This window comes from Rhea americana, unplaced genomic scaffold, assembly GCF_003343005.1.
Source record: "Rhea americana isolate MKP2758 unplaced genomic scaffold, rheAme1 scaffold_180, whole genome shotgun sequence".
NCBI classification, from domain to species: Eukaryota; Metazoa; Chordata; class Aves; order Rheiformes; family Rheidae; genus Rhea; species Rhea americana.
In genome coordinates this window covers 1713023-1740046 of record NW_028185928.1, presented here as the reverse complement: position 1 = coordinate 1740046, position 27024 = coordinate 1713023, and the positions used below count along the sequence as shown (strand labels likewise).

The 27024-nt window shown below is 40.9% G+C and overlaps 1 protein-coding gene across 5 annotated transcripts in view; it reads right to left on the bottom strand.

The window, feature by feature from the left end:
* Window positions 1–208: 208 nt before the first annotated feature.
* The window catches only part of MYB (MYB proto-oncogene, transcription factor), a 28538-nt gene continuing 1722 nt past the window's right edge, over window positions 209–27024 (bottom strand). Inside the window, exons 2-16 of one of the 5 annotated variants that reach the window (XM_085301877.1) lie at window positions 24504–24621; window positions 22824–22895; window positions 22074–22166; window positions 21437–21657; window positions 19640–19874; window positions 18692–18772; window positions 18190–18294; window positions 16603–16860; window positions 15210–15572; window positions 13500–13642; window positions 12965–13079; window positions 12753–12878; window positions 11962–12072; window positions 11188–11295; window positions 209–1188 (exon numbers count right to left, since the gene is read on the bottom strand). In XM_085301877.1, coding sequence (XP_085158003.1) covers window positions 1072–1188; window positions 11188–11295; window positions 11962–12072; window positions 12753–12878; window positions 12965–13079; window positions 13500–13642; window positions 15210–15572; window positions 16603–16860; window positions 18190–18294; window positions 18692–18772; window positions 19640–19874; window positions 21437–21657; window positions 22074–22166; window positions 22824–22895; window positions 24504–24621 — 2266 coding nt within the window. In that variant the 3' untranslated portion in view covers window positions 209–1071. The remainder of the gene's footprint in view (window positions 1189–11187; window positions 11296–11961; window positions 12073–12752; window positions 12879–12964; window positions 13080–13499; window positions 13643–15209; window positions 15573–16602; window positions 16861–18189; window positions 18295–18691; window positions 18773–19639; window positions 19875–21436; window positions 21658–22073; window positions 22167–22823; window positions 22896–24503; window positions 24622–27024) is intronic. The other 4 variants (XM_085301879.1, XM_085301880.1, XM_085301878.1 and 1 more) reach the window with 4 other exon arrangements.

Below are 27024 nucleotides of genomic sequence, written 5' to 3'. Positions count from 1 at the left end.
GCTAGACATGAAACAAAACGGACAACATGAACAAGACAGTGTTCTCCCAAACATATGAAGGTGCAATGCATGCTGTTACAAACCAATGAGAAACAAAACAACACATCCAGACAAAAAAAAAATCTCCCAGGAACAGTGTTCAAAAATATTGCTTATAAAAAAAGGGAAAAACATAAATGATGTAAAAAAATTTTTTAAAAAAAGGTCTGAAATGCTAGTGCATAGTCAAATTAGCTAACATCAACATTTGTTTTCTTTCCATATAAAGCTCTACTGCTCCTTTTACACTAGCAGCATGTCTACACGCTAAGGTCTGTAGCAGCAAAACACAGTATTCATTTGGCATTTACAAAATTAAATTACTGAATAAAAATATAATTTTTCTCATAAATCTATGTTTCATACAGTAATATTTTTAAAGCAAGCTAATTAAAAAAATCCCCCCCCAAACAGAAACACACAATGTATAATGGTCTAGAACCATAACAGAACAAAAGAGTATTTCAAGCGGCATGGATGTTTGAGCATTCACGATCTTGATCAGTCTCCCCCTTTGCACAGACTAGCGTTTGTAGTAATGCTTTTCACTTCAGTATTTTACACCAACGCATTTTGTTCAGTGATTTAAAATAAATCTGAGTACCTGCTCTTTTATTATTAAAAAAAATTAAAAAATAAAAAAGGAACAAACAAAACCCCACCCTGGATAGCACATCACTGAAATAACAATACTGGTGTATTAGGTCTGCTTGATCTCAAAAAGTACAAAAAAATTTCCTTTAGTATAAGTCTGCATTTAAGATCATTAATAACTGATTAAAAGTTAATACCTAATAATTTAGGCAAGTATCATTTATTCAAAAAACAAAAAAACAAAAAAAACCTCTTAAGTTGGGTGAAATCCAACAAGAATATATATGCTCAGTGACTAAATGCACTTCGTGCTGCTCCCAACTGTTGTACCACAACAAAGATAGGCTTTTCTCCCACTCATGAAAAGTTTTCATGCAGAGGAACAGTAATTTCCCAGTGAAGTGTTCTGAAAACCATAATGCTTCTCTGTAGACCGTTCTACATCACCAGAGTCCGGGTTGGGAACGTGGTCATGTACTTGCGCGCCTGATCAGTAAGGGCCATCTGATCCTCTATCTTTCCACAGGACGCTGACTCCCAAGCGTTGTTCAGGTGCTGAATTAAAAACAGGCAGAGAGATGTGGGGTCAAGATCGTGGGAGTTATTGCTGGCTTGTGAGCCCCTGAAGGCCCTAGCTGTAGCTGGGCTCTGCTCTTAAGTGTTACCCGAACACTCAACAGGATGTTGTCCCATCTCCAAASAAATTAAAATCTAAACACAACAGACAGCCAGGATTCAAATCTCCTGAGCTCCCATGTAGAGTGTTATTTCTCTACAAGGCCGTATTTATAGCCTTGCCTTTAATCTTTCATTTCCATGAAAGATCTAAAAAGAAAATTTACTTGCAGGTGCACTTTACAGTCAACAGGCCACAGACAGGTTAAAACCCTCAATTATAATGCTCAGCGCTATAACCACACACAAATTACTGCTGAGCCTTCACTCTAGAAATACAGCTGCTTTGCCCCTGTATTCCCCAAACAGACCTGACAGTCTTGACAGCATGACCACAGCCAACAGCAAGGCGCCTGCTCCAGGCTGCCTTCACCTGTGGGCGGCGATTAGCCCATRCCCATCAGCAGAGCTCCTCTGGCACAACAGAAGATGTGCGGGGGGGGGGGGAACTCTCAGCAGAAACAACATTTTAATTATCATGCAAGCCATTTCACTTCTTGTGGTATTTATGGAGGTCAGAGACACCATTTAGTATAATGTTAAAATGAGATAAAACATATCTGCACAGAGGGCCATGCACACTCTGTTTATTTACTCACTAGACAAGTGAAAAGTTTCTCATTGCCTTGAGCTATAGACAGTATTGAAATTTCAAAGCTCCTGGAATTTACCAGTRCACATACTTATACACACTTTTTTTTCCCTCTTGAACTCCTTCAGTTACTCAGTATGTCTGGTTTTCCACATCAAGATATTTACTAAACTTGGAATAAAACCTATATTATTAGATAGAGTTAATGGTACGAATAGTCTGTATTCCAGAAAGCTAAGCACAACTGCGTTCAACTGCAAGCTGCCTACCAAGAAGGGGATCACAGTATTGCTGAAGATCAGGAAGGTCTAAACCCAAATACGTCAACAAACCAAGTCAGGAGAAACTCATCTCCGTCTTCCTCTGCTTTTGACAAGGACCATCTTTGCAGCTGAAGATCTATATTACTCAACCAGATGGCTAAAGCCTTCCTAGCATCTAGGATGCTGGGTGAAACATAATTTCTTCAGCAAAAACTGTCTGCTAAGAGGAGAAGTGCCCGGGCATGGGCAGYCAGTGGGCCACTTTGCCACAACTCTTCATGCTGCTCCTTCTAGCTGCCAGCGGTGTAAGAGCAGCCTTACGTTGTTCTCTAGCCTACATCTCCAGAGAACATGCTTCTGACAGAAAACAGTGTTAGCTGAGACATATGTAAAAGGCTGGATGACATGTTAAATATAGACAAATTTTCAAAACTACGCCCAGTCAAGGCCTTGGTATGAACAGTTGCTGCCGTGGAGGTTTAAAATCTAAAGGTGACAGATCCAATGAGCATGTAAGCAGAATGACCGAGGCAAGGGCAAGCACATTCATTCTCTACAAACATTTGCTGTCCTTCGCTATACACTACTTTCTTTTCTCTATGTACAAGCTCTAAATGTCTCTGATCTTGATGTCTTTTTGCAAACAAAACTCCTGTCGAGCTTCAGGAGGAAGCTCCCTGTGGGGAAGGAGAACAAGGTCAGGCATCAAATCACTAGCTTCTGTAGCTTTTTGTGGGACTGCAGCATCTGTGAACAAATATGCTACAGACTTTCCTACATGGGTTTCACCTGGCCTGGCTGTATACCTTGTATGGTGGTTCAGCCTGGGGTATGCACTGCAGCCAAAGACCAGGTGTGACATACTTTTTGCATGCCACAGACGTGCATGCAACGTGCCACAGCTTCTTTCATGTTTTGGTTTCACAGCTTCCAGGGTAAACTTTTCAAAGGCACCTAGGTCAGCTGGGAACCTACAGTCTCCTATTGATCCTCAGCGGGATGTAGGCACCTGTGAATATTTTACCCTATTATTTTAGAGGCGCTGGCATCAGGGACCAAATAAATCTCTGGTACGATGCCATCGGTTTTACTTAGAAGTCAAATTTGGTCTATATACCTCAGAAGCAGGTGGCAGTTCCAGAACATCCATCATTTCAAAGGACAAAAATATGTCCAACATTTCCCTGTGATCTTCCAAAGCTTCAATGCACTGGTCTAGAAAAGTGAGTTCAGTAGTACCCTAAATAGTTCAAAATAGAGAAGCAGTCCATCTGTCACAGTATGTCAATTTTTTTAAAATGGAACGAAACTCAGGCAAAGAGCGTCCCAATTTCATAAACTTGTTTTAGTTGTTAGTATCTACACTGGGCTCTTTGTATTAACAGCCATGTGTTTAAAAAAGAAAAAAACAATCATCTGTATCCTGGTATCTTCAACATCTCAACAGGCTGCTACATGTCACTCATTCCACTTAAAGCCTGGTCTTCATATAACCTGATGTCAGAACAGCAGAATCCGCTCACGCAGTAACCCTCTGCCCTCTCTTTGGTGTCGGCTGTCTCCACTGCCCCAGGGAAGCAGAGCAGCGCGGACATAGGAAACTACAGAAGAATCAACGTGATCCGCAACATGAGTCTTTTTAAGCCAACTTATTCAAGTTTTGCTGCAGAGACATTGTGGGAGAATCTACCTGATAGAATTTTCACCCTTGTACTGTTTTCCAAGACATACATTACACTTCTTTCTTCTACGACAATTTACAAAAAGAGACTAAGTTTTCAGTCTCACTTAAGTTGGTAGGAGTTTTGCTCCAGTAAAGAATGCAGAATTGGACCCAAAGAAGTAGTATCGCTACTAAAAAAGTTCCAAATTTGTCCTTTGATCTCAGATAACGAAAACTAAACTAGGCATTTTTAATAAACATTTTCTTTCTAAAGTCTTGGCTCTCAGCAGCAAACACATAACAAAGCACAATGCCTTAGCCTTGCCAGCCCTGCAGCGCAGCGCTGGAGGCACGTGTGAAAGTCATCTGAACTCGAGAAATTTTACTTCCACTCTTGGCACCGAGCGCTGGGTCTCACGACCCAGGCAGAACATGTTTCCGGGTCTGAACACACAAGTCTGAGGAATCACTTAGCAAAAAGGGAAAAGCAAATTGCAGGCTGAGGAGCACAATGCTCCTTTCCATGCCAACATCTCAGCAAGTATTGACAGGGCTCTGTTACAGAAAAGCGTCAGCACGCCAGCACAAAGCGGAGCTTACCAAGCATATCGAAAGAGAAAACGTAAAGAGAGTCAAGCAAAAAGCAGGAAAAAAAGTTCAGGACCAAATATTAAAAAGCTCCTTTTTGTGAACGCRTATTTTATCTCTCATATTACAGCCTTCATGCAACCCTGCAAATCAATGAATGGAAAAACAAAAGCTTTGTAATTAGGAGCCATAAGGCCTGACCCAAAACCCACTGAAACCGATGGGCATGTTTTCACTGATGCACTGGATTCATTCCACTCATCTGCAGCCATCCAGGCATGAGGTGTTCATCTTGGCATCTAAATCCCCGGTCAGTGGGGAAGGAGAGGGATCTCCACAGTACGATTCTTTCCATGTATAGCTCTTATTGGGTTAGACAGCAAGAATCTACTCTTAGTTTAGCTGTTAACTGAAAGAATTTAAACCTTCTATTGCTAATATTTCTACAGATTTCTTTTTCTCTTTAAGTTAAAATTGAGTGTAGGTTAAGCTACTATGAGTTCCCACAGCATAAAATTCCGGACCCACCACACAATTCCCGCTATGCCATTCTCCCTGCTGCTGCTGCTGCTTTTTTATGTTGGTAATCCTACTACCACATCCTTCTCCTGGCAACAAAACTACCTCACTGATCCTCTAACGTGCCTTCAACTGCCCTCAGGCAGATGTAAACTGTAAATAAACTGTCAAAGTTGTAACTGGGATATCCAGTTAAAGTACTTTCAATAAAAACTTGGACCATTTAGACAAAACAGACAAGAGTAAGGAAAGGAAAGACTCCAAAGCTGCTTTTCCAGCAGAAGTAGTCCTTCTGCACTCAGAKCATGGACTGCTTTTTATGTGCTGTCTGCAGGGCTTAAGAAAGTTCCTGCATTACGACACCCAGCCTGTTAACAGTGGATACTAAAACCAAACATTGCTGCAGCCTTGCAGTATAGAGCTTCCACACAGATGGCAGCGTAGCAAAAATCCTCGTGCAAAGAACTGGTTTAGAAAAAAAATTTTCAGCTCTCCAGGAGCAATTTTTATCTCAGCTATGCTGACGGAAATCTTCAGCAACTCCAGCAAAGTTATTGGTGTTACAGATATTTCCATGAATTTAGACCAGTTGTACTGGCATTTAAAAATAAAAGAGCCAAATGTTTAAAATATTCAGGCTACTAAAAGGTATCTTATCCTGTTCCTCTACTGTAAGAAACAGCCCTTTGTGACAGTTTTCCCTTAGAATTACATGGTATGGATAATCTGCACAACACACCATTGAAAAGAAGGCTTAAAACAGAAATGTCGTGTTCTTTCCTAAACAGTAATGGGATCAATGCTCTAAACAAAGCATTTTCCGAGCAGAAAATAATGCCTATCATGTAGAATAGTTTGGCTTTCTATTCTGCAAGGATGCAGAACCAAGAGAAGCCCTTTTACTTATCAAGACTAGATAGTAAAGATTAGTGACCAACTCAAGCAACCACAAAACAATTCTACTCCATTTGCTGCAACAGAGCAGTATTTCTGCTCACACTGTTAGTTCCCACCAGGGACATGGGGCAGCMTTTTCCTGAACTCCACGCTCTATCCAGTTGTTCAGAAATGTAGCTTGCTAAATGTGAGAGAACAAGATGGCCCAACTTCTCAGCTTTTATTATAAGCCTGGTACCAATGCTAAACCAAGGTATTTCATGGTGCTTTTAAGAGCTTAACCCTACAGCCCTTACTCAGAAAAAAACCCTATTTGAGATGTATGAGCTTTCCAAGTAAGATTAATGGGAGAGATATGGAAATATGCTGAGCACCTGCAGCTTACATTAGGATATTCAGTACCTTTGCTAGTTTTGTCCATAAGTAATTTTTCATTGCTGCAAATGGCTGAGTGTCAAGCTGCCACTTTTCTTCAACTGCAGCCTTTGAAAGCTGAGAGACTATTATCTACTCCAGGCACCAACAATTTCTGATCTGTTTGCAACTCAAATTCTGCTGCTCGGGGAAGAGAACAGGTGATGACCGACCTTAACAACCACCCTTCTCCTGCTTCCCTCAAAGCCCTATGCAAAGCCCAGCTCATGTGCAGCTCGGCCACTGGAGAGAGAAGTGGTAACGTGAGTGAGGGACAACCTCACGGCCGCCTTTCCCTGCTGCGCAAAACTTAACCTCTCTGGGCTTGAGCGYGCTGTGTTCCCCCCCGCCTTGATTAAAGAAAGAATATGAGACTTTGAAATCTTCTTGCTCCAAAAAAGCTGTGGAGGAAAACCAGAGACAGGCTCCTCCCAAAGACTTGCTTCAGGGCAGCATGCTACCTTGCCTGTATATTTTGTCTTACCACTGCAAACAGAACTCCAAATTTGACTTTTTAAAATGGAGAAAATTAAGGTTAATGTCAGCTCATGCTCTTGAAAAAGTTAACCGGGTAACAGTTTCTTTTAAAATCCTTTAAACTTTGCTCTTTAAAGAAAATGAAGATGGTTACACAAACCACTGAAAGTCAGGAAATTCGAGCTGAAATGTGTCAGTCTGTGGTTAAAAAATGGAAAGTGACAGGAGCTAAGGGTTTAAGAACACTTTCTTTAGCTTGCAGGGCTTTTACCTTATGTTATTTCCTTTGTTACTGGGAGAAGATATCAAAGCAGTGTTKTTTTCTTACAAGGTTCCATTTCGTGGTGTCTTTTGATAGCCTGCAGGGTTAGGTGGATGGTCTACGATTTAGCCTACTTGTCTGTCTGCTAGAATGTACTGGTTAGGATAGTTTGTTTTATATATTGTTACTTATTTGACTGGCTACAGAATACAACATGAAATAAAGCATGAGTTTTACACCAGAAAGGCCCAAAGTACATTTTTTACTCAACCACCAGGCACTATCTAAGCAAATGCTCAATACAGATAATTAATCTGCCCCATTAAGGGCTCATACATTATCCCAAAAACTTATCCCTTTGAAGTTTCTACTGAGGCTAAACTCGCCATGCAGTGAAATGGGCTATTGGGTGACAATAATATAGGATGTTGGTTGTAACTCCACCAATACAGAGTAAAAGAGTTTGGGATCTATGCAATGAAGGGTAAGATTCATTCCACTCTGTGGCAAACACATGGGGATGGTGAGGTGTCCCCTGTGCCTCCTGCTAAGAATACCCAATGCCCAACCATGACGCTTGTCATGCAGGACAAAACACCAGCTGAACCTTCACAGATCATCAGGATGACCCTATACACAGCTGCTTTTACCTGCAGCATTTTACAGGGACAAGGCACAGAGACCAAATGACGAAGTCCAACCTGCTTGGGTTTATTAAGGAGATTTTTTCTAACTAGCTACCTGGCCTCACGCGTCAAATGCAGACAGCTGGAGACAAGGTGCAGAACTGTGCAGAAGGCAGAAGCATGTGCTGGTGGTCCATGCTGCAGGCCTGTCCCCAGGTCCCTTTTCCCAAGATCCAGCATGGGTGGTACCCAGCTGTGCGTGCCGTGTCCTTGAGACTGCACAAACCAGGAGGACGGCTCAGCAGTCTCTGTTCACGGTAGGACATGTCTGCCTATGTGGGAGGTCAACAATATGCAACCAGCACATTCCCCATCCAGCCCTGACCTGAAGCTCAGCTATGTGACACGCTCTTCCTCCTATGTGATGGTGATTCATACCGCGCTATCTGGTATGATCATCAACTATCATTTGCCAAGCTGCACGAAGCTTTATGTCCATCCAAAATACAGTGAAAAAAAAAAACCTTTCAAATTGCTCTGAATATTTGTTACTTTCGCCTACTTTGGAGGTGAACAGCAAAAAGGGCAAGTAATCAGATACTTCRCTTAATGCCAGCCAAGTATCTTTAAGTAAACACAGTGCAAATTATTAAAGTAACGAAAAATACTGCAAGCTTGCAAGCTGATAATTTATGCTTTCCTTTTTATATAAGTTCAAATTTAAAAGAAAATGTAATTTTAGGAACTTTGTACCAAGCATATTAAAAAAAAAAAATGTTTAGAGCTCTCTCTCTCTCTCTTTTCCTTCTCCACACACACCTTCAAGGTGAAAAATGCTCTATAATCCTTACTTGGACTGAAGTCAGTGAAAATTTGCCTAGGTAAGAACATTGGATCAGGCCCAGCAGCAATGTAAACACATGCAGACACAATTAAATTTCACCTTGGTGAGTTCCACGATGTTTCATATCTACCTGCCTAGAGTCAATGGATATAGCTCCGTGTTTGTGTGTATATAGAATAAATGACGTACTAGTAAGCATAGGGAGGTAACATTTCCACACTAACGAATGCTAGCATTCCCAGTGGCTYCGTGTCCCTCAGACGCAGCCCGTCCTAACTACACCCGCGTGCTCCCATCCCRTGATGGGGCTGGGGAGAAGCACTGGGCGAGCGGCAGCAGCGCACTCCTACCAGCACGCAGCAGACCCGCACCTTCACCCTAGGCGCTTTCAGAGCAGCAGGGGCCAAACGCTCCTCTTGCGCGAGGTCAAGGAAACTTTCCCAGAGATGAAGTGGATTTTACGCACAGCACTAAGTCTAATTCAGACTGTGCAATGACCGTTCAATGATACATTCAATACTGCACTGCTGTAAAATGTCTGTATTTCATTCTGAAAAAAGTTATCTATGCCACAAGTACAGAAACCTCTAGCCTCCTTCTTCATTCACCATTATATTTCAGCTGAAGCACCCAACATTTCTTGACCAGCATGGAGAACAGTTTTACCTTCATACTAGTACACCAAGATGCTGCATACCAATTATTTTTTGAGGCTTTTTACTACTGCTTTTTCTTTCAGTCTAACAGATGCTAAGCACTGAGACAAGTTGCAAAGTCATTTTTTATTCAGTTCCTACTTCAGGAAAAATCCACTTCGGACAAACAATGGGAATAACTGACTTTTAACTTCAAGCAAAATTATAAGGGTTTTTCCTGACCAAGGACTGAAGAACGGGATCCAGGATTGCCCACAAATTGACCGTGTAAACTTCCTGGCCAGGATCAGCGTGAGTTGGGCGAGAAGGTTATACAAGTCTTTTCATTTATAGCAGTTTGTAAAACTATTTTTAGATAATAGGAAACATAACATCGTTATGCCAGAGATCAAGAGATCCTATTTTACAGGCGCCTCAAACGCTTCGTTTCTACTACAAGCAGAATGCAGGCAACTACCACGAACGGGAAAATCCACAACACAGTCCTAGTTAGCCACCGGGAAATTCTGCCCTACACCCGCAGAYGTGCTGCAGCTTGCGCACTGGCCGTGCCCCAGCCTCAGCTGTGCCGAGCGCACGGGCACCCAGGGCTCCTCCGCCAAGAGAGGCTTCGAACTCGCACCCCGAGTGACCGCCCTAACGCCCAGGACAGCGGGGAGGGAGCGAACCTTCRAATCTTCCTCTTAGCTGTGTGCCACAACACAGCTAAGAAATGCGACTCATGAGGTTGGAAAGAGCAAACAAGCACTAAGGAATGTGAGTTTTTGCCCCGGACATCCCCACACGCAGGGGAGACAGGGATTTTGGTACCAGGCTTTCCAAAGCTACTTTTCAATCAYCTGATCTGATAATGCAAAATATAAACCTGCTCCACTGCAAATTCTGTAACATGTCATCTGAAATTGTTTGTTTTTATATTTCATTCATATTTCAATGGGAAAACAGGYGATGAAATAGGGAAATTCCTATAAAATAAAAATTACAGTTCTTACACAGCTCTGCCTCCAACATCAGCAAATGTTATTGGTGATAAAAATGCAAAACCAGGAACGTATGTAAAATTTTAATATCTTGCTTTACAATGCTAGACTAGAAGTCAGAAACTATGGAGTTATAATTTCCTCTATGACACTGACTCACTGTAAGGAATGATTTTCTTCTCCTCAATTTGCCCATGTGGAGAAGGGATATAAAATTACTTATTCATCTACCTCAAAAATAAGGGTTGCGGTAGAAAGACAATTAATCATTTTCTATACTCTGTTCCACTTTCAGAATAATGGATCTAAAATCCACACGAATCGACAAAAAGGTTGCTAATTACTTCAGTGGCCTATGGATCATGCCCTATGTAATATTTATTTACTAGTAAGTATGGCACATATATGTTTGTTGACATCTGGGAAAAGCATAATACCTAAAATCCAACCTTATGGTTGGGTTAGAACAATCACACATTTAATTCAGTTAAGAGATCCTGAAAACTGGCATAAGCATTATGGGACCATTTCAGATGACAAATGACAACTGTACTTCTGGTATGATTTTATTCTGAGCTCCAGGAAGATCAGCTTGGCTGTTTCCCTCTGCTGTAGGATTTGGTTTGACAGCTGCTGGCTGGTAACCCTGGCTACATCTGAGCCTGCAAACCAGCCGCTGCCAGAACYGGCTCTCAAGCTGGAGGCCAACCGACAAGTCCTGGCTGCAGTTGCACCATCAAACTCTCCTGCTCTCCAAAGCAGGAGAGTTGCATCCAACAAGTCTACAGCAAAAGGCMTCTGGCCCATGTTAATTCCTGCGCCATACCTGCAAATTGTTTTGGGGAGTGATGGTTGGCTCCAGGTGAACGCATGCCAAGATCTATCCCACCAATTTACTTGTGGAGTCAACTGAGTTACAACACTCCACACACGGGCCTTAGCTGCCACCATGCCGTCGTGCTACGCAGCGTGAAGTGAGATCCTGAACTACAGGCTTTTCACCTTAGCGTTTCATTCTTCCATACTTGAAAACTTAAGATCAGTCTGTGAGAAAGCATCAGGCATCTACCGAAGGCATTTTTATCGAAGAATGGTTACCTGCAGCGGATTAGACAGTGGCCTGTTCCTAGGTACTGCAAATGTCTTGTGAAAACTACCGTCCTCTTCGGACATTGGCATCTTCAGAATGGAGCTAGTAAGAAGATTCTGAACAAATTAACATAAAAAAAAAAGAAAAGAAAAGAAAAAGAGTTTTCAATAGCTCAACAAAACAAGAAAAGAAACTAAGTCTGAAAGTATTAAAAGCAGATCTAGCCTAACTGCCCATCATGTAATACTGAGCACTGACATGAATGGAGCTCCCAGCCTGGGACCACACTCTAGCCTGCAGTCCCCGAGGCTGGACTTTGGAGGAGCGTTATTATGTGTAAAGGTTTCATCCAGTGAAACTCCTAAGTGCAGGAGTAACAATAACAACACTGAGCAGTCCCAGCGAAGCACRTGCAATGATGCACATGCTGGGGCTCCTCTGCACAGAACAATCTCGTTTTGTTTTAACAGTTTTAACTCCGTACTCTGCTCATTTTTATACGCAGCTGCAGATGTCCTGTAAGTGCATGCTCTTTATAAAGAGCCGTACGGCCGTAYGGGCTGTACAATGGCTGCAACTTGTGCTAACTTCTATAGGCATTGCAACAATCTAATTAAGAAAGATTTTGCCTCTTATCTTTATCTGCTATGTATAGAAAAGCAGTATGTAAATAATGAATAATGCCTTCTAGTTAGGAAGGTTATATACAAACTATTCTCTCTGTTGCACTGAAGAATGGGATAGGAATGTAAAACTGAAAAATAATTTGGTGTTGTACTTACTGGTACATCTTCCATAGCAGATGTGTGCGTAAAGAGTTGAGTGTTCAGGTGTTCTCCTTCCCAGTGGTTTGAGCAAAAAAAATGTCCAGCTTTGTCTGTTGGAGACTCCACCTGGAAGCAGTAAAAATGCACCATGAAAAAATGCAGTATCTAACTGATCAGAGGAAGATTTATCTGTCAAATTTTTAATAGGCTGAATAAATATTCTTCACTGTTGTGTATAATACAGATTTACAGTGTAATCTTTTACAGTAACCTTGCTCTTTGCAAAAAAACGTTCGAGGTTCTCAAAAGAACACCATCTAGTAAAACTTCGAATACTTTCACTCAGCTCTCTGTCAGTATTCAAGAGTTTAATCCTCTAAAGGAGATGGAGAACGTAGGTATTTTTGGAATTTTAGTGACAAAGTAATATAATGCAATGTCCTCAAGTGCTCAGATTTCTAAGTCACTCCATGTAGCTTGGTCCCTGTGGGGTTCTTCTATAGTTTTCACCAATATTAGAAGGATTCAATCCAAAATCCTGTCTAATTTTTTTCTTTTTAAGTCTCAAATGAAAACCGCATTAGAACAGCCCAAGCAAACCCCTGCTGAAAACAGCAGATTGACTTCTATGGAAATCAATGGGAGCTGAATTAGGCAGTCCTAGTATACTACACAGAGCTAGCACTAAGATCTTGGGGTTTACATGAAAGAAAAACAGACATCGCTATTTAACAGAAAAGGTATTGGTATAAGTTTCACAGCAAAGAATGCTGAATTAAATTGCCTCAGGTAAGTTTGCAGTTTACCTCTTGTTTGATTTTCTTCAGCAAAGGGGGTCCACTTTCATGTAGTCCAGCCACAATYGCAGTCTCTTCAGCCTCCTGCTTGATAACGTCCTGCAGATCTTCTACAAGATGAGTCGGAGTTTGAGGCTGAAAGGAAGAAATGTTATATATGAGTCCCAGAACATCACTCCGCACTAATATCAAAGCAACTTTTATCATTGTTTCCTTCGTACCAGCATTTTCAAAGGTCCATATTTGATTTCCTGAGCTGCAAGTGCATTTTTGAATGGAGTGGGTGTTCTTGGAGAGCTCTCTAATATCGACCTCTTGATTGCTGGAGTTCTGAAACTTTAAAAAGAGGCAGAAAAACTTTAAAGGAATGTGTTTGGAAATATTAACCCTTTGCAAAAATGTGTGTTTGCAGGCAACGACTGCTGTAAGACTCTGATAAATTTTTTCCTTTAATYATATAATACCTTTACAAGTAGCCATCTTGGTTTTGTGGAAACATATCTATTTAACTATTACAAGGCAGAAAGGCTTTATTCAAAAAAATGACGAGTCTATATGCGCAATTATTCCTTATTAATAAGCTACCTTGGTAGTTATAAAATGGAAGCATTATTATGAACTAAGAAAAAAATTGAATGCCCTAGCAAACAACTCTGCTGGAAGCATACAGTTACGCAGCATTTTGTTTTGGCTGTGTCCAAAACTGACAGAACAAACCCCCACGAATCTGACAGTTCGGTGCTGTAAGAGACTCACAAGTGATTTTCCTTCTGTGCTTTGAAAGCCTGGTCCCTGTGGAACGGCGTCGTAACAGCCACCTTATGGCCACACATTGGGGTGGAAGTTAAAGCGGGGTTGTCCAGGCTCAGGCTTTCGTGATTGGTTGAGGTGTTTAAGAACTGTAAATAGGGAAAGAGAAAATCAGTAGGAACATCCAGGTTACCAGGTTGATTTTTAAGCTGACTTTATAGAACCAAAGAAAAACAAAGTACTTCCTTCTCATTGACACAGGTGATTCTCCTGACCCTACAATACGGGTGTGTGCATGTAGGGTACCTGACTACGTGGCAACAAAAAATGTTCAACGAACAGTTTGGCTGGGACATTCAGGAAGTAAAACTTATCCTCTCTAGAAAGAGAACTAAACAAAATGATACTCCGTTCCAACGAGAAACATTCTCCACCATGTACAGAGCCAAATCTTAAAAGCCTAATTTGGGTTTTCTGCAAATGAATTGCAATTAATATTAAGAGCAACACGCCTATGTGAGAAGCAAGTGAAAATGAAGAAGGGATGCTTCAGGAATAAACCCACAGGAAATGGGGCTAAGCTCCATGAAAGTTATCAGGAGAATCTAGGTACTTTGAGTGTTTATGATAGGAAAATAAATTTCCTAACATCACCGTCCAAACAAAGTATTCCATTTTCACAGCTGAAGATGAAAACTGTGGCCCATGAAAGCTGTGTGGACTGAAAAGGAGGGAGTGGTATCAGGGCAGAAAAATACTTTTGCAGGAATGCCACTTAGTAACCTAAAAATATTGTTCCTATTTCTAATGTCTATGAATCCGTGAGTGAAGCTGTATCCTTTATTCCAATAAAGATTCGCTATAACATCTATTACCTTGTGGACTTATTTATATCAGATTAAAATAAACTTTTCAAAGGTATAGGCATGTATGAAAATACAGATTTCACTCGATAAATAACATATGATTAAAATACATAACTGGAGATAGAGTAGAAGACTATTACATGCAATCTTTGAATAACCTTCAATGTCAGTGTTCTTCTGACTTTAAGGATCAAAGCCAAACCAAAGACTAAATCAACAGAAACACACAGGCAAACAAAAAACCAGAACACGTTTAAATAGTGCTACAGCTGTGAAACAAAGCAACAAACAATAGGAATTTCAAAGGGCAGATCAGACATTTTTAACAGGCCTATTTTCTCTTCATTCCTATTCCACCCCACCCCACACGGCCTGAGTTAAGGATGGAGAGCCATGATTTGAATTTGCTGGTTGTTGTCAGTTTGTCTCACAACCTGAACRCTATTTAAATGCAGTTTGGGGTTTTCTAGGTCAATGAATCATACTGTAAGTGGACAGAGATGGAAAGTATTACAAATGATCAGAAATGTTAAACTCTAGAAGTTGAAGGAGTTAACAGCAAGAGCAAAGCAGGCAAWCACATTCCCCTAGAAAAATGATCCAAATGAAAAAAAAAAGCAAAACAAAACAAGTATGATTTTGAAAAAAAAAAAAGAGAATCAACAGTTAGCTTGCTGATCATCTAAACTCAGTGGTGAAGACTTAAGAGCAGTGAGAAGATTCAAATACGGAGCGAAATCAGCAAGCACAACGGCAATTAGTCATTTGTTCCAAAGGATTAGTTTCTAAATTGTTAACACTGCGGTGACTTTTGAGAATTAGTAACATCTGTGCAGAAGTCTTGATCTACCTGCGAGGGAGAGAAGGGCAGGCTTTTGACAGGGGAGCGCTTAGGAGTTGAGCTGCTGACGTCAGCTAGTACCAAGGTGCTACTGTGGCCACTGGCTAAGGGTCTGGAGTGCCCTCTCCTTTTGCGAAGAAGGACCCACGGAGCTGCGCTGCACTGCGAGGCACATAAGGACTTTGGTGAGCCGGGAGAGCCCTGACTCAACACGATTTTGCTCAAGTTAGCGATGGGGTGTCCGTGAGGTCTACAAGCATTGGCCCCTCTTTGCTGAAGCTGCGCGGCTTTGCCTGAGGGAGCTTTGCTAGCTGAAGTATCTGAGTCTTCAAAGAATTCAAAACTGCTGAGATCACCCCATGATGAAGGATCCTGAAACAATGTGGGAGGCACGGAGCTATAAGACAGTGTATAGTGCCACCTCATGAAAATACAGCGCTAAGATATGCCAGTAACCAACAAGAACAGTCTTTCCCAATTCAAGGCAGCTTGACCCTGTTTACTTGAGTAATACTGTGAATGCTTATTTGTGTTCTTAAAGTATACCTTCAGTATACTGAGCTGTCTAAAATCCCAGTGTTGCTGGCAACTGAGTTCCTACAATGAGTCAAATGATGTCCTGACTACTCCTCTGGTATTAGCTGYTCGGTATGAAGACAGTGCCTTTCGTCACAGAAAAACGTGTGCACTGGACTCTGAGCTGATCTGTCTCCTTCTAACCAGCACGACTGCTCAGGATGTGCTGAATGGGATGTGGCCCTGCACGAGGCACRCGCCGTCGCTGCTCAAGTAAGGTGCCACCAACAAATGCATTTCAACGCACTACTTCTGTTACCTCTACTGTCTCAGAGACCATAATGAAAAAAGGCCAATGTCAATGCCAGTCAGCTATGTGGTATGTAAATACAGCGTTTCCAGTTCTTTAGATACGCCAGGCAAAGTCCTTAAACTTTGAGAAGCAGCTATTGATGTCACAAGAAAAACCTTTAGAAAACAACACCGATATATGAACAGCCTCACATGGAGCCATAGCATGTGTCACTTCTGATACAAACAAGTATCATTTAATTGTTTAAAATGTTTGTTGGTGTCTCTGATTTTATTTTAAGGAGATTTAATGTAGTAAGAGACTGTTTCAAACTCCTATTTTGTAGCATGCAAAAATCACACTCCCATACCGAAATGCAGCAGGAAAGGGAGAAACCCACAAAGAGCATACGCATCCACACTCGAGGGCTTCATTTACGAACAACCATGTGTTGTTATTTCAGAAGGCAAGCTTCAGCTCTCGTAGCAATTAGAAGCTACTCAGAAAAAAGAAACAGATTTAGGACGCTCCCAGCTCTTTTCCCCTTAGTCCTTGACCACACGCAAATTCACCTGAGGCAACGGTTCTACTTACGGAGTCTATTAACTGGAGTGTTTCTGCAAATTCTAAGAGATTCTTAACATTGTCCAGGATGTTGCTCTGGTGGACAATCATGCACCTTGCAGGGGATGCACTTTCCTCAGGTAAGCAACCATGATCCATCGGCGGAGAGGGAGTACAGTGGTGATGTTCCCCCAAACAGGAAACAGGTGCACTGTCACCACTCGTCCTGGCATTGTCAGCGATTGCGGTGCTGTGCCAGCCGGGGTAGTTTGATGTGTGGTTCTGTGTCTAAAGGAAGAAGAAGAAAAAAAAAAAAGAGAGAGAGAGAGAAAGAAAAGGGTGGGGGGGAAAGGCAGAAGGAACTTAGCAATGAAATTGCACAAGGTGTCAGATGCCTCTGGAGGAAAGATAAAAGCAGTTGCATCATCATCTAAAAACTTATGCCTATGAAACAATTGTCAAGATGTTTCCTTTCATCAGCRCAAGATCTCCTTTTAAGTAATAGCAGCATTGTATTTATTATCCCCAAAGTTACCTCAGTATTGATTTCCAGGATTATGAGCATATATCACAACTTACATATTAAGTAAATCATACTGTGCTATTCCAAAAAGCTCAAAAAGTGACTGTAAGTAATTTTCTGTGAGAAGCAAGAAACGGCAGGAGTTCCCTATTGAGCGCTCAGCACTGTAGTAGGCTAGAGTTTAAGAGTTAGAGTTGCTTTTGTTTGCTTATCTCCTTTTCTTCTTCTGTCCCTGTCTAATGCTACAGCTTACACCAATGCAATGAAGAGGCTGTCAAATCAACATGGTTAGGAAAGCAGAAGAACAAATTAACAGAAGTTTCTTTCCAGTGTGATCATGCAACAGAAGAAATTGCAAAACATTAACTAAAGTTAAAAAGTGGCCAAACTAACGTATCATGCATGCAGTTGTTTTACTATTAATTTAAATATTACCCAAAAAAAGAATCTGCTGGCTATCACCTATCTTCTAAGATGATCTGGGCATTCTTGGCTTTGGTGATGGTGGTAAGTAATTACGTCAGGGTTTTCACATTTTAAAATCCAATGGCATATACAATGAAGTGTAAGAATGCAGTAATAGCCAGCATTCGTTTCACACATGCAGTTACGAAGAATCTAACATTATTCAGAGAAGTAAAACAAACTGTCAAACATGCACCAAGTCTGAAGCTTACAAAGGTATAATACACAGCTGAAGAAAAGAATACAACAGAGAAGAAAAATTGGATGTATAGGCACTACATTTTCATCATATGAACCATTGCACACTTTCAGAAATGCAGATCCTACTGATTTAAGATCTGTGGGATTATTCATTTTAGTACCATCATTGTGTTTCCAATATGCCATAACATAACAGAGCCCAGCCCTGCTCCCACTTTTCAAAAGTAAAATAACTGCATTTTTTTAAAAAAAAAAAAAAAAAACTCAGAAGGCAAATGAGACTATGTATGTGCTATGTTTCATCCTTGTAAAACAGAAATATAGAGCCTTGATTAGTATCAAAGGCAAAGGGGGAGTAAAAAGTTAGCAAGACAAGCACTGGGGTAATGCTGCTATCCCTCCATCCAAGCACACAGTGACAGTCTTACTGGTAATGCCTGCTGCCCTTTCAGTTCATTCTCAGTCGACATTAGTAGCAACTCTAATTCCTTTATTCGTTTTTCTTTCTCAGGGTCTTCATCATTATAGTGTCTCTGAAATTAAGAGTTAAGGGAAAAGAAAAGATAAAGGTCTGATAGGATGTAGCAACTAAAATGCGTATGGCTTGCCGTCCTGTGGTTTTAATAGCCAAATTAGCCTCAAAGATGAACCAAATGTCAATTGTGTTTTCCACTGCCAAAGTCCTTGATGAATTTCAGTATAGATATTTGAAATGGAGAAAGTGAAAGCTAGCACACCAGATGTCAACTACTGCATCTTAAATTCACTTCAGAAGCAGCAATTATTAGCCATGTTGGCACTCCCCCACCTTCCCCATTTTCTCTCTTCACACTTATTACATTAAAATCCTTAATGAAAGATGTCCGCATATTGACTTATATATCAAACATTTAACAAATTGGATCTTGAAATGAGGTTCAAGTTATCTACCTGAATAGCTGCAGCAGCTGGCTGAGGAACATTGAGAATATTTACATGCAGTGCTACTGGATATGGGATCTGACCAGGGACCTAGGCCAAAAAGCAAAAGATACTAAAAGTTATTATTTCTATCACATTAACCGGACTGTCTTGCGAATTTGGGTTAAAGATAAATTTGGGTTTATGTCCCTAACATTTATAGTCTACAGAGATGCAACAGCAAGAAAACAAAAAGGTTTAAGAGAAAACTGAACAGCTCTTAGGAGTGTTACAGCGAGCAATAAAAAGGAAGACAGAAAATTCATATATAAAGACTCTATCCTTCCTGAATGAGAAAAGATAAATAATTTATAGATGCATTTGTATAATTTTCTACATTGAAGTGAAAATATAAAAGATGCATTTTATTATAATCTAAAACTCTGTAATATAGCTGTTTAAAGCAGCAGTCTGTTTCATTATTAATCATTAATAGAAAAGGAATTAGATTCAAAACAATACTAGTTTACTTGGTTCTGACAGGCAACCCACAAACAGAATATTACTAAAGCAAAAAGGGAGATTTAGACACAGAAGACAGGACTACCAAGATTCAACTGATTTTTGAAAGGGGTAAAATTCACCGCTATAAAAAAATGGTACTCAATCCATTTTCATTGCTGACTTGCTGTTCTCCCTTATAAGATATTAAAAATGCTGCATCCCATTTCATCCCTTCAGTGCCAGCAACCAATCTGAAATGTACATATGTTCATCCCTGCTTTAGTCGAAGAAGACCTTGCTTGACCTTGAAGACACACGAGCCCTGCTGAAGAGCGACCCAGAGGATTTACTAACTTTTTCGCCCCATCCACCAAGGCTGGCAGAAAGATCCCTCCTGTCTCAGATCGCACGCGGCCAAATTACACCCACCTATTCCCCAAAGCCAAACGGTAAGAAGCATTTCCAGGAGCTTACGTTTTGTGGCTCAGAGATGTGGTAGTAGGGATAGTCATTGCTCAGGGGGGGCTGGCCGGCCACTGGGAGCTGGGCAGAAGGCGCACTGTGAGCAAAGCCCATCAAGTGACTGCTCTTCTGAAAGCCGGCGGCTGCTGAGGACAGGTTGCCTTTGGAGGACTCCTGCAGATACCCCTCCTGCTCAACCTTGCGGCGCATGGTAGAATTCCAGTGGTTCTTGATGGCATTATCAGTTCTGCAACGGGAATACACACATTTGAAGAGTTTTACAAAAGAGAATTTTAAGTTCAGGCTGAAATCAAGCAACAGGGAACTGCTGCGACTCTGTTCAAAACCTAGTGCTTTTCTCTGACCTTCTGCCCCTACCTTTGAAAGTGCTACTCTCCACTTCTCAAGAAAGACGTTCACTATAAATGGTAGGGGAAAGATAGGTGGCTACTGTTTTCAAATACTTTTTGGAGCAACCTCCTTATTCTAAGTGTTCAGATTGTAAGAAATTAAGAACTTCAGCTTCATCTCATTCCCATTTCAGCTTCATCTCATTCCCATGAGATGAGGTGACAGTGGCAGCTAAGTCCCTCTTTGAGGCTACCCTAAGGACTGTCTACATCGCATTTGTAATTCTGAATATTTCAGTGGAACTTTATTGTATCTCCTTGCGGGAAGGACAGACTTCAGAAAACAGCTGTGAAAAGACTAACTTCCAAACAACTTTCCAGTAGGCCACCTAGACAATGACAGCATCATGCTATCCACACACATTCAGTAARCAAAACTGTTACGATTTTTCTCAGCTGCAGAAAAACTGAGATTCAAATTCTCAMATATATGAGTCAGAAAAAGAAAAAAAGYTTATAAAAACTTCTTATTGAGTTCAGGAGATTCTAGGACACAYTTAGAAACAACTCTTCTATTTGAAAAACCTCACCATCAAACAATATTGTTGAAAGAAGTATCTGTGATGTGTGCAAGCTACAGAAAAGCTTGCCAAGTGGCAGATCCATTTCTTGTTTTCTTCTAGAAGGCRAAAGAAATGTATGGAATGCCCAGTGAAAAGCATATTGCAATCTCAGGCATTGTATTTGGATCTTGAAGATGTTTCACTAAATAATAAGCATAAAATGAGAAGGGAAAATCTTTGTTTACATTGTGTGCTTGACTGCACTTTATGTTGAGTTACTTYTACTGCAGACTGAGTAAGACACTGAATCTCTGAATATACATGCAAGTTGTGCTTAAATTCTGAATGAGACAAATGTTTCCAGGACTGGAGTTTGAGGAAGTCCACTTCCTCTATTTTATATATGGATTTTTAACAGGTCAAAATTGTCTGACTGACTCAGAAGCAATGACAAATGCTGAGGCAACCTTCTGTTAAATCATTCTGAACAAACAGACTGGATTTCACATTGAAGGTATACCCATACCCTTAACTGAATGCAAATTATGTTCCACTTGCAGAGCCTGATCCTTCACTGTTCAATGAATTTGTCTGTTATTTCAAGCATAAATAAGATTACATACATATTTAGGAAAATGTTACGATCTTGCTCTAGTTATTGATTTTTAACTACGGCAAACATTAAAAGCATGTACAAACAGCATATTGTTCCAGGTACTGACCAAACAGTACAGTTCCCCACTGGGAAAAATGCACACTGATGTCATTGGCTTTCCAGGATTTGAGTCCAAAATTTTTGATTTATATTGTGCAGCCCCAGGCAACTGAAACAGACTGCTCAGGCCTGCAGCTTTTTCTTTCTTTCCTATTTAAGAGCTAAAGGTATATGTCATTACCGTCCAGGCAGCAACTTTGCAATTTCTGCCCATCTGTTTCCCAGTCTCTTGTGTGCCTGGTAAATAATTCTATCTTCCTCTTCTGTCCAGGAGGTTTTCTTCACTTCTGGATTCAAATGGTTGTGCCACCTCTCCCTGCACTGTTTTCCAATCCTTCCCTTCAAATGCTTAGCAATGACAGACCAGCGCTTTGGACCGTATTTCTGCACGAGTTCTATTACCTTCAAAGAAGGACATAAAAACTGCCTGTATTTAATGATGCATAATGAATCAATGCAATTTTTTGGTGGTGGAGCAATATTTTCAATGACATTTCTCAAAATCTCCATGGTAAAGCTAATACACAGTTAAGGCTTCCCATTTCCCCTTTATATTTTTACCCAAAAGGAAAATTCTGGTAACAGTAAAGACATTTCCAGACTGCATTTCTACATCCCAGTGTTATAAATCAACATTAATTAATTTGTGTAGAGCACTTAGAAAGCACTGTATAAATACTTAGTGTTGATATTTATTATAGGATCAGCCCTGCCTCAGGCTATATAGTGTCAACACCACTGAAACGTCTAGTGGTTTTGACCCAATACATTAAATCCACTATTAAGGTATTAATCAGATGGAATGGAAAACTGCTTACCCTTTGATCCTCCTCTTTTGTCCACGGACCTTTGATAAGTTCTGGGTTTAATACCTTCTGCCATCGGTGCTGGCACTGAACATCTGTCCGATTCTAATGAAAGGTAAGATATGCAAACTAAATCATTCTTTAAAAAGAAGATCTGGTGATACTGCTCTTATCTAGGTACGCYTGCTTCCCTGAATTTCACTGCCAACTACTGTCATTAAATTATATGATAGTGATACAGTAGGTCTGAAAAGGAGATGCTCAACTATCAAGTTGCTCATTGAACTAGATAATATTTCTATCATTTCTGCAGATATGACTGTATCACCAAAACTACATAAACTGAACCTTCACCACCCGGCATAATAGCTGTCATTCTTAAAAAGAGCTTTTACATGCAGTATTTCTACAACAGCTGAAGAGCTMAAAAAATTATTTTATGTACTGCATTTGCAGTTCATCAAAGCTATTTTATCTCTGTGCTRAGACATTTTGTTTCGGTACTACATCTACTATGCAACACCCCTAAGCCCCCCATTTCTGTTTGCTTGGTGTATTCCAACCCTTTCTGAGAAGTGAAAGGAAAATGAAGGTAAGAGCTTCTGCAATATTCTAACTAAATTGCTGAGTTCTCCATCTGTGGAGGTTTTATATCTTCTGCGAAAATTTAACTATGAAACAACCACTCCCCTTTCCTTTACTTGGAACCCCCTGATAAAGAATTGTCACTAGAACTGGAAACAGAAACCAATATCCACCTACAGGAAGGAAATTGGCAATGACTTTCCAGTCTTCTGTGCCGTTCTGTTCCACAAGCTTCTTCAGTTTCTCATCCTGAATCATTAAGAAAAACAAACATAACTGATATTGCAATCTCTTCTAATGCAAATGAAATGGACCCCCACCCTACATTTGTTCTACCTGCTTTTCATGCATTTGTTTCTTTGTGGGATCATGTCCTGAGATTAAAGGGGGGGGGTCTGTATTCTTCTTTTGTTTTTAATTACCTAAATCAGGAGATTTTTTTCTTCTTCTATGGATCTTGGCAGGTTCTTCAGCTGTGCTGTAGGATGACTTTTTCTGTGCCTCAACTTATATATTGTGTGATTCAACTTACATATTCCCATTTTACGGCTCAAAGCAACCTAAGTGTTGTTCTTGGATTGAATTTGTAGGAGTGCATGGATGTTTAGATGCCAGGCACGTGACTAACAGTGAAATTCAGTAACACTCAGGCACCCAGCTGTCTTGAGACCTCTAAAAATCACAGTTTTGAACTTCAAATGTCTTACAAGTAACGGAAGTCCCAATAATTTGCTCATCTCTATCAGAGTGTCATGAACGCACGAATGGCCCCTTTTTGCTACTGATCACTATGAGGGAGTTCTGCATACTCACCACAGCAAGAAATTTGCACTACTGTTTATAATAAGGCCAGCAATATAGACCCTAAAGGCAAAAGCAACCAACTGTACATACTGGGAAGGACTGAGAGAGCACATAACACAAGAGGGAACTGCCCCAGCAGATAAGAGAAGTGCAGCACCCCTCCCCTTCCCTGCTCAGTGCCTCCCAGTACGCTCCCAGTCCATACGACAGGAAAGTGGCCACTGGGCTGCACACCCAGCCCTTCCTCCCAGACCATATCAGAACAGATCCATCCCTGTAAAAGCAGCCTATGATTTTTTTTTTAAACCAAACTCTTACAAGAGGTGACCTGCCACTGTTTATATATCAATAGAAGTTGGTAGAGAGGAGAAAGTCAAAACATAATTTAATAATTGTATTAATATACTTCACAATAAACTTAAAGCAATTAAATGGCCACAGGATATCCACCTGGCAGAAGACTTGATACCAGAATTTATCTGGAAAGTCAACACAAGGGTACTGTGACTAAACTGTATTCTGACCTTCAAAAGTGAAATGTATCTTGAATGCTCAATTTTGGTACTGTTAGATTTCTTTCTTCCAGCTTTTAATTTATTTCCATTCAGAATCATAATGCTGCAATTCACGCGCCAATTTCGAATGGCACAAAAGGGCTGCAGCAGTTTCTGCCACAGTTTTTTGCTGCTGTGGGACACCAAATACACGTCAGTTCTCACGTAGCAACCATTTTCAAACAAAAAGAGGCAGCAACGACAACCAAACACTGCTGCCGGTGACTCTTAATCTGCTTCTCCAACTCAGATCACAAGAGGGACTCTAGTATCTGTAATGTAGACCTTGGCGGATATAAAAACTGCTGTTATGCATTTCATTTAAAGGAAAACAATGCTCCTCAAAGTTAAACAGAAACACTGAATGTAGCTAACAGGTCAAAAACACTGTCCTCATTCATATAGTGGGATTGTCACTGAAGTCATTGGGTAGGAAAGAATTTAATCCATGCTCTGTCTTTTCACATGCATTAGAAGAGACGATTGAACTCATATTTACCTCTTCACGGGTCCACCTCGTTTTTCCTAAATGACGTTTTCCAGCTTTCGGAAGCAGACCATCATAATCGTGATCGTACATCTCAACATCTTCATCATCATCATCACTACTATATATACTGCAGAAGGAAACACAATGAGACTCAGAGCCGAACATGAGGACTTGAGCTACTTAACTACAAAGCACACAAAAMCCACTACAATCTTCACAAAGATTATACAGATAAAAGTTATAAAACTTGCACAACAAGATTTTGTTCTGCATTCTGTTGTTCTAGTATTCTGAACTGGTTCTGCTGTTTTTGGTATCCACAGATACAAGCATAGGGCTGGCAACCTTCTTACTGCTGTGCATGTTTAGACCTGCTCATACTGTTAGATCAGTGGCGAATTACACATTTGGCAAACTTTCAACCAATGAAGGTTTCAAATTAAAATACAGTGTTTGGGACAATGAAGAGAACAAGAGGCTGTGTCCATTACACGAGTGCATACTCAAAATCTTTAACTTGTGCCACACATTTTGAAGACTACTGGTTTTGTACATTTAATAGAACAAATAGCTATACAGCTCCCAAACAAGACAGACTGGATAAATACAAAAAGCTAAGCCATGACAGCCTTGTTAGAGAATATGTTTATGATCCCAATATGTAAAGGCAGAAGTTTCTATAATTTACTGAGCTAAAACCAATAAGTGGTAGCATTAGCATGCAGTAAACTTTAATACGAAATGTGCCTGCCATTCAGAGGTCTAGACAGACAGGGACAAGTTGAGGACAAGTATGTTTAATAACCTGCAACTAACAAAGAAATGATTGAATCATTTTACACAACACATTTTCCTAACTCATGACTTTATTGCCTCTTTATTTACCTCTACTCCATTTCTGAATACCTCATACTGGTTTTGAAATACTCTGCTACTCACTTAATACATGACTAAGGGATTTCCCCAGAGGCTATCTATGGGCAGAAAGAGATCTATTATTGTTTTTCACAGGCAGCACTTGCTCTATCCAGTTAACGAAAATTAAAACTGCATATTCTGCAATAGGAGCTGTCTTGCTGGTGTGTAACATTTTATTTCCAACTTTAAGATATAAACAGAAGTTTTGAAACTTTAGCTAAGAGATAATAACCACAGCATTAGAAGAGACAATGTCACAGTGTGAGACAAATAACTGTGCTATATTTGAAGGTGTTAAAGTATGAGTAAAATATTCAAATGAAAATGGTTTTTTTCGTAATAAAACAACCAGCCTCACCATATACAAGTGAATTACTAGGCACAGTTTTTCCTGTCAATCTGTTTTCAGGGGATCACTTTTTAACTGAAGCATACAGACTGTTTGCCAAGATGCAAACACCTCCAAAATGCAAGCAGTTAAATGTATATTCTTTTAAAGTATACCAGGCTAATCACACCGTAAACCTTCAACCCTGTTTTCTGGTCTGTGGCATGCACCATGAAAAATATGCTACAGGTAAGAAGTTTTTCAGAACCTGCAGTGATGTGTGAGGCCTTCCCTGAGCCACTGCCAGGTGGTCCCCGGACTCATCGAACAGTCCCATCACCTCCATCCTCAATTCACCACCACGACGCCTCAGTCCTAGATCTTGCCTGGCCCCACATGTCACTCCTGGCTCCTGGCCCCTTGCAACCTACTGGCATAAGCAGTGGCTGAAGACCCAAAGTAACATGCCAGACAGGCGCTCCTTTTTGGCAGCTGTGGTCCCCCAGACTTCAGTGAAGCTAATCGCTTGAGCAAAGCTCCCAGTCTCCTGTTGGGATGGGCTCAGCTCCATCCCCCTGCTGCTGTTCAAAGCAGAGGCACTTTTCTAAGTGACAMACCGGGACAGCTGGGTGACTGCCTTTATGCCATAGGAAGTTTTGTGGCTCAGCTTCCAAGTATCATTTTGAAAACTAGTTTCGCTGATAGTAAAAGCACCAGGTACGCATCCAACGGAGTGACGCCTCCTATGCCGTGTAACATTACAGGCATATCAAAGAAATGCAGTTCCGAAACAGGACGAGAACATTAGCCATGAACAGGTTAAAATGATTTAAATGCGATGCCAGTAATGTAAATGATTTATTTAAGTAACCAAGGCCTTGTTGCACCGCAGAACTGAGTAAATCCCAGTGTATTACCTGTGCTCTCCAGCAGGAGAAAAGGGCCTCGGGATTTTAGGACACTCGGCAGCTTCTTTACGAAACCAGCCCCCCTCCGCACTGCTCTAAAACTTTATTTTCCACCACTGTCCCCAGCCCCGAAATCTCGCCCGGGAGCGGCACCAGACAGCCTTGCGCCTGAGCGACCCAAGACCCAAAGGGCTGCAGTGCCCCTCGCCGCGGCTCCCTGCGCCGTCTGAGCGCTCCCCGGCCGCGGCAACGCGGCGCTTCTCGTCAGGGCAACCGGCTTGTGCAACGATACGGGGGCCAAAAGAAAAAAGGAAAAAAAGAAAGAAAAAACGAAGGACGTCGGAGAGGAAATGACTCGCTGCTGCTACCGTGATTG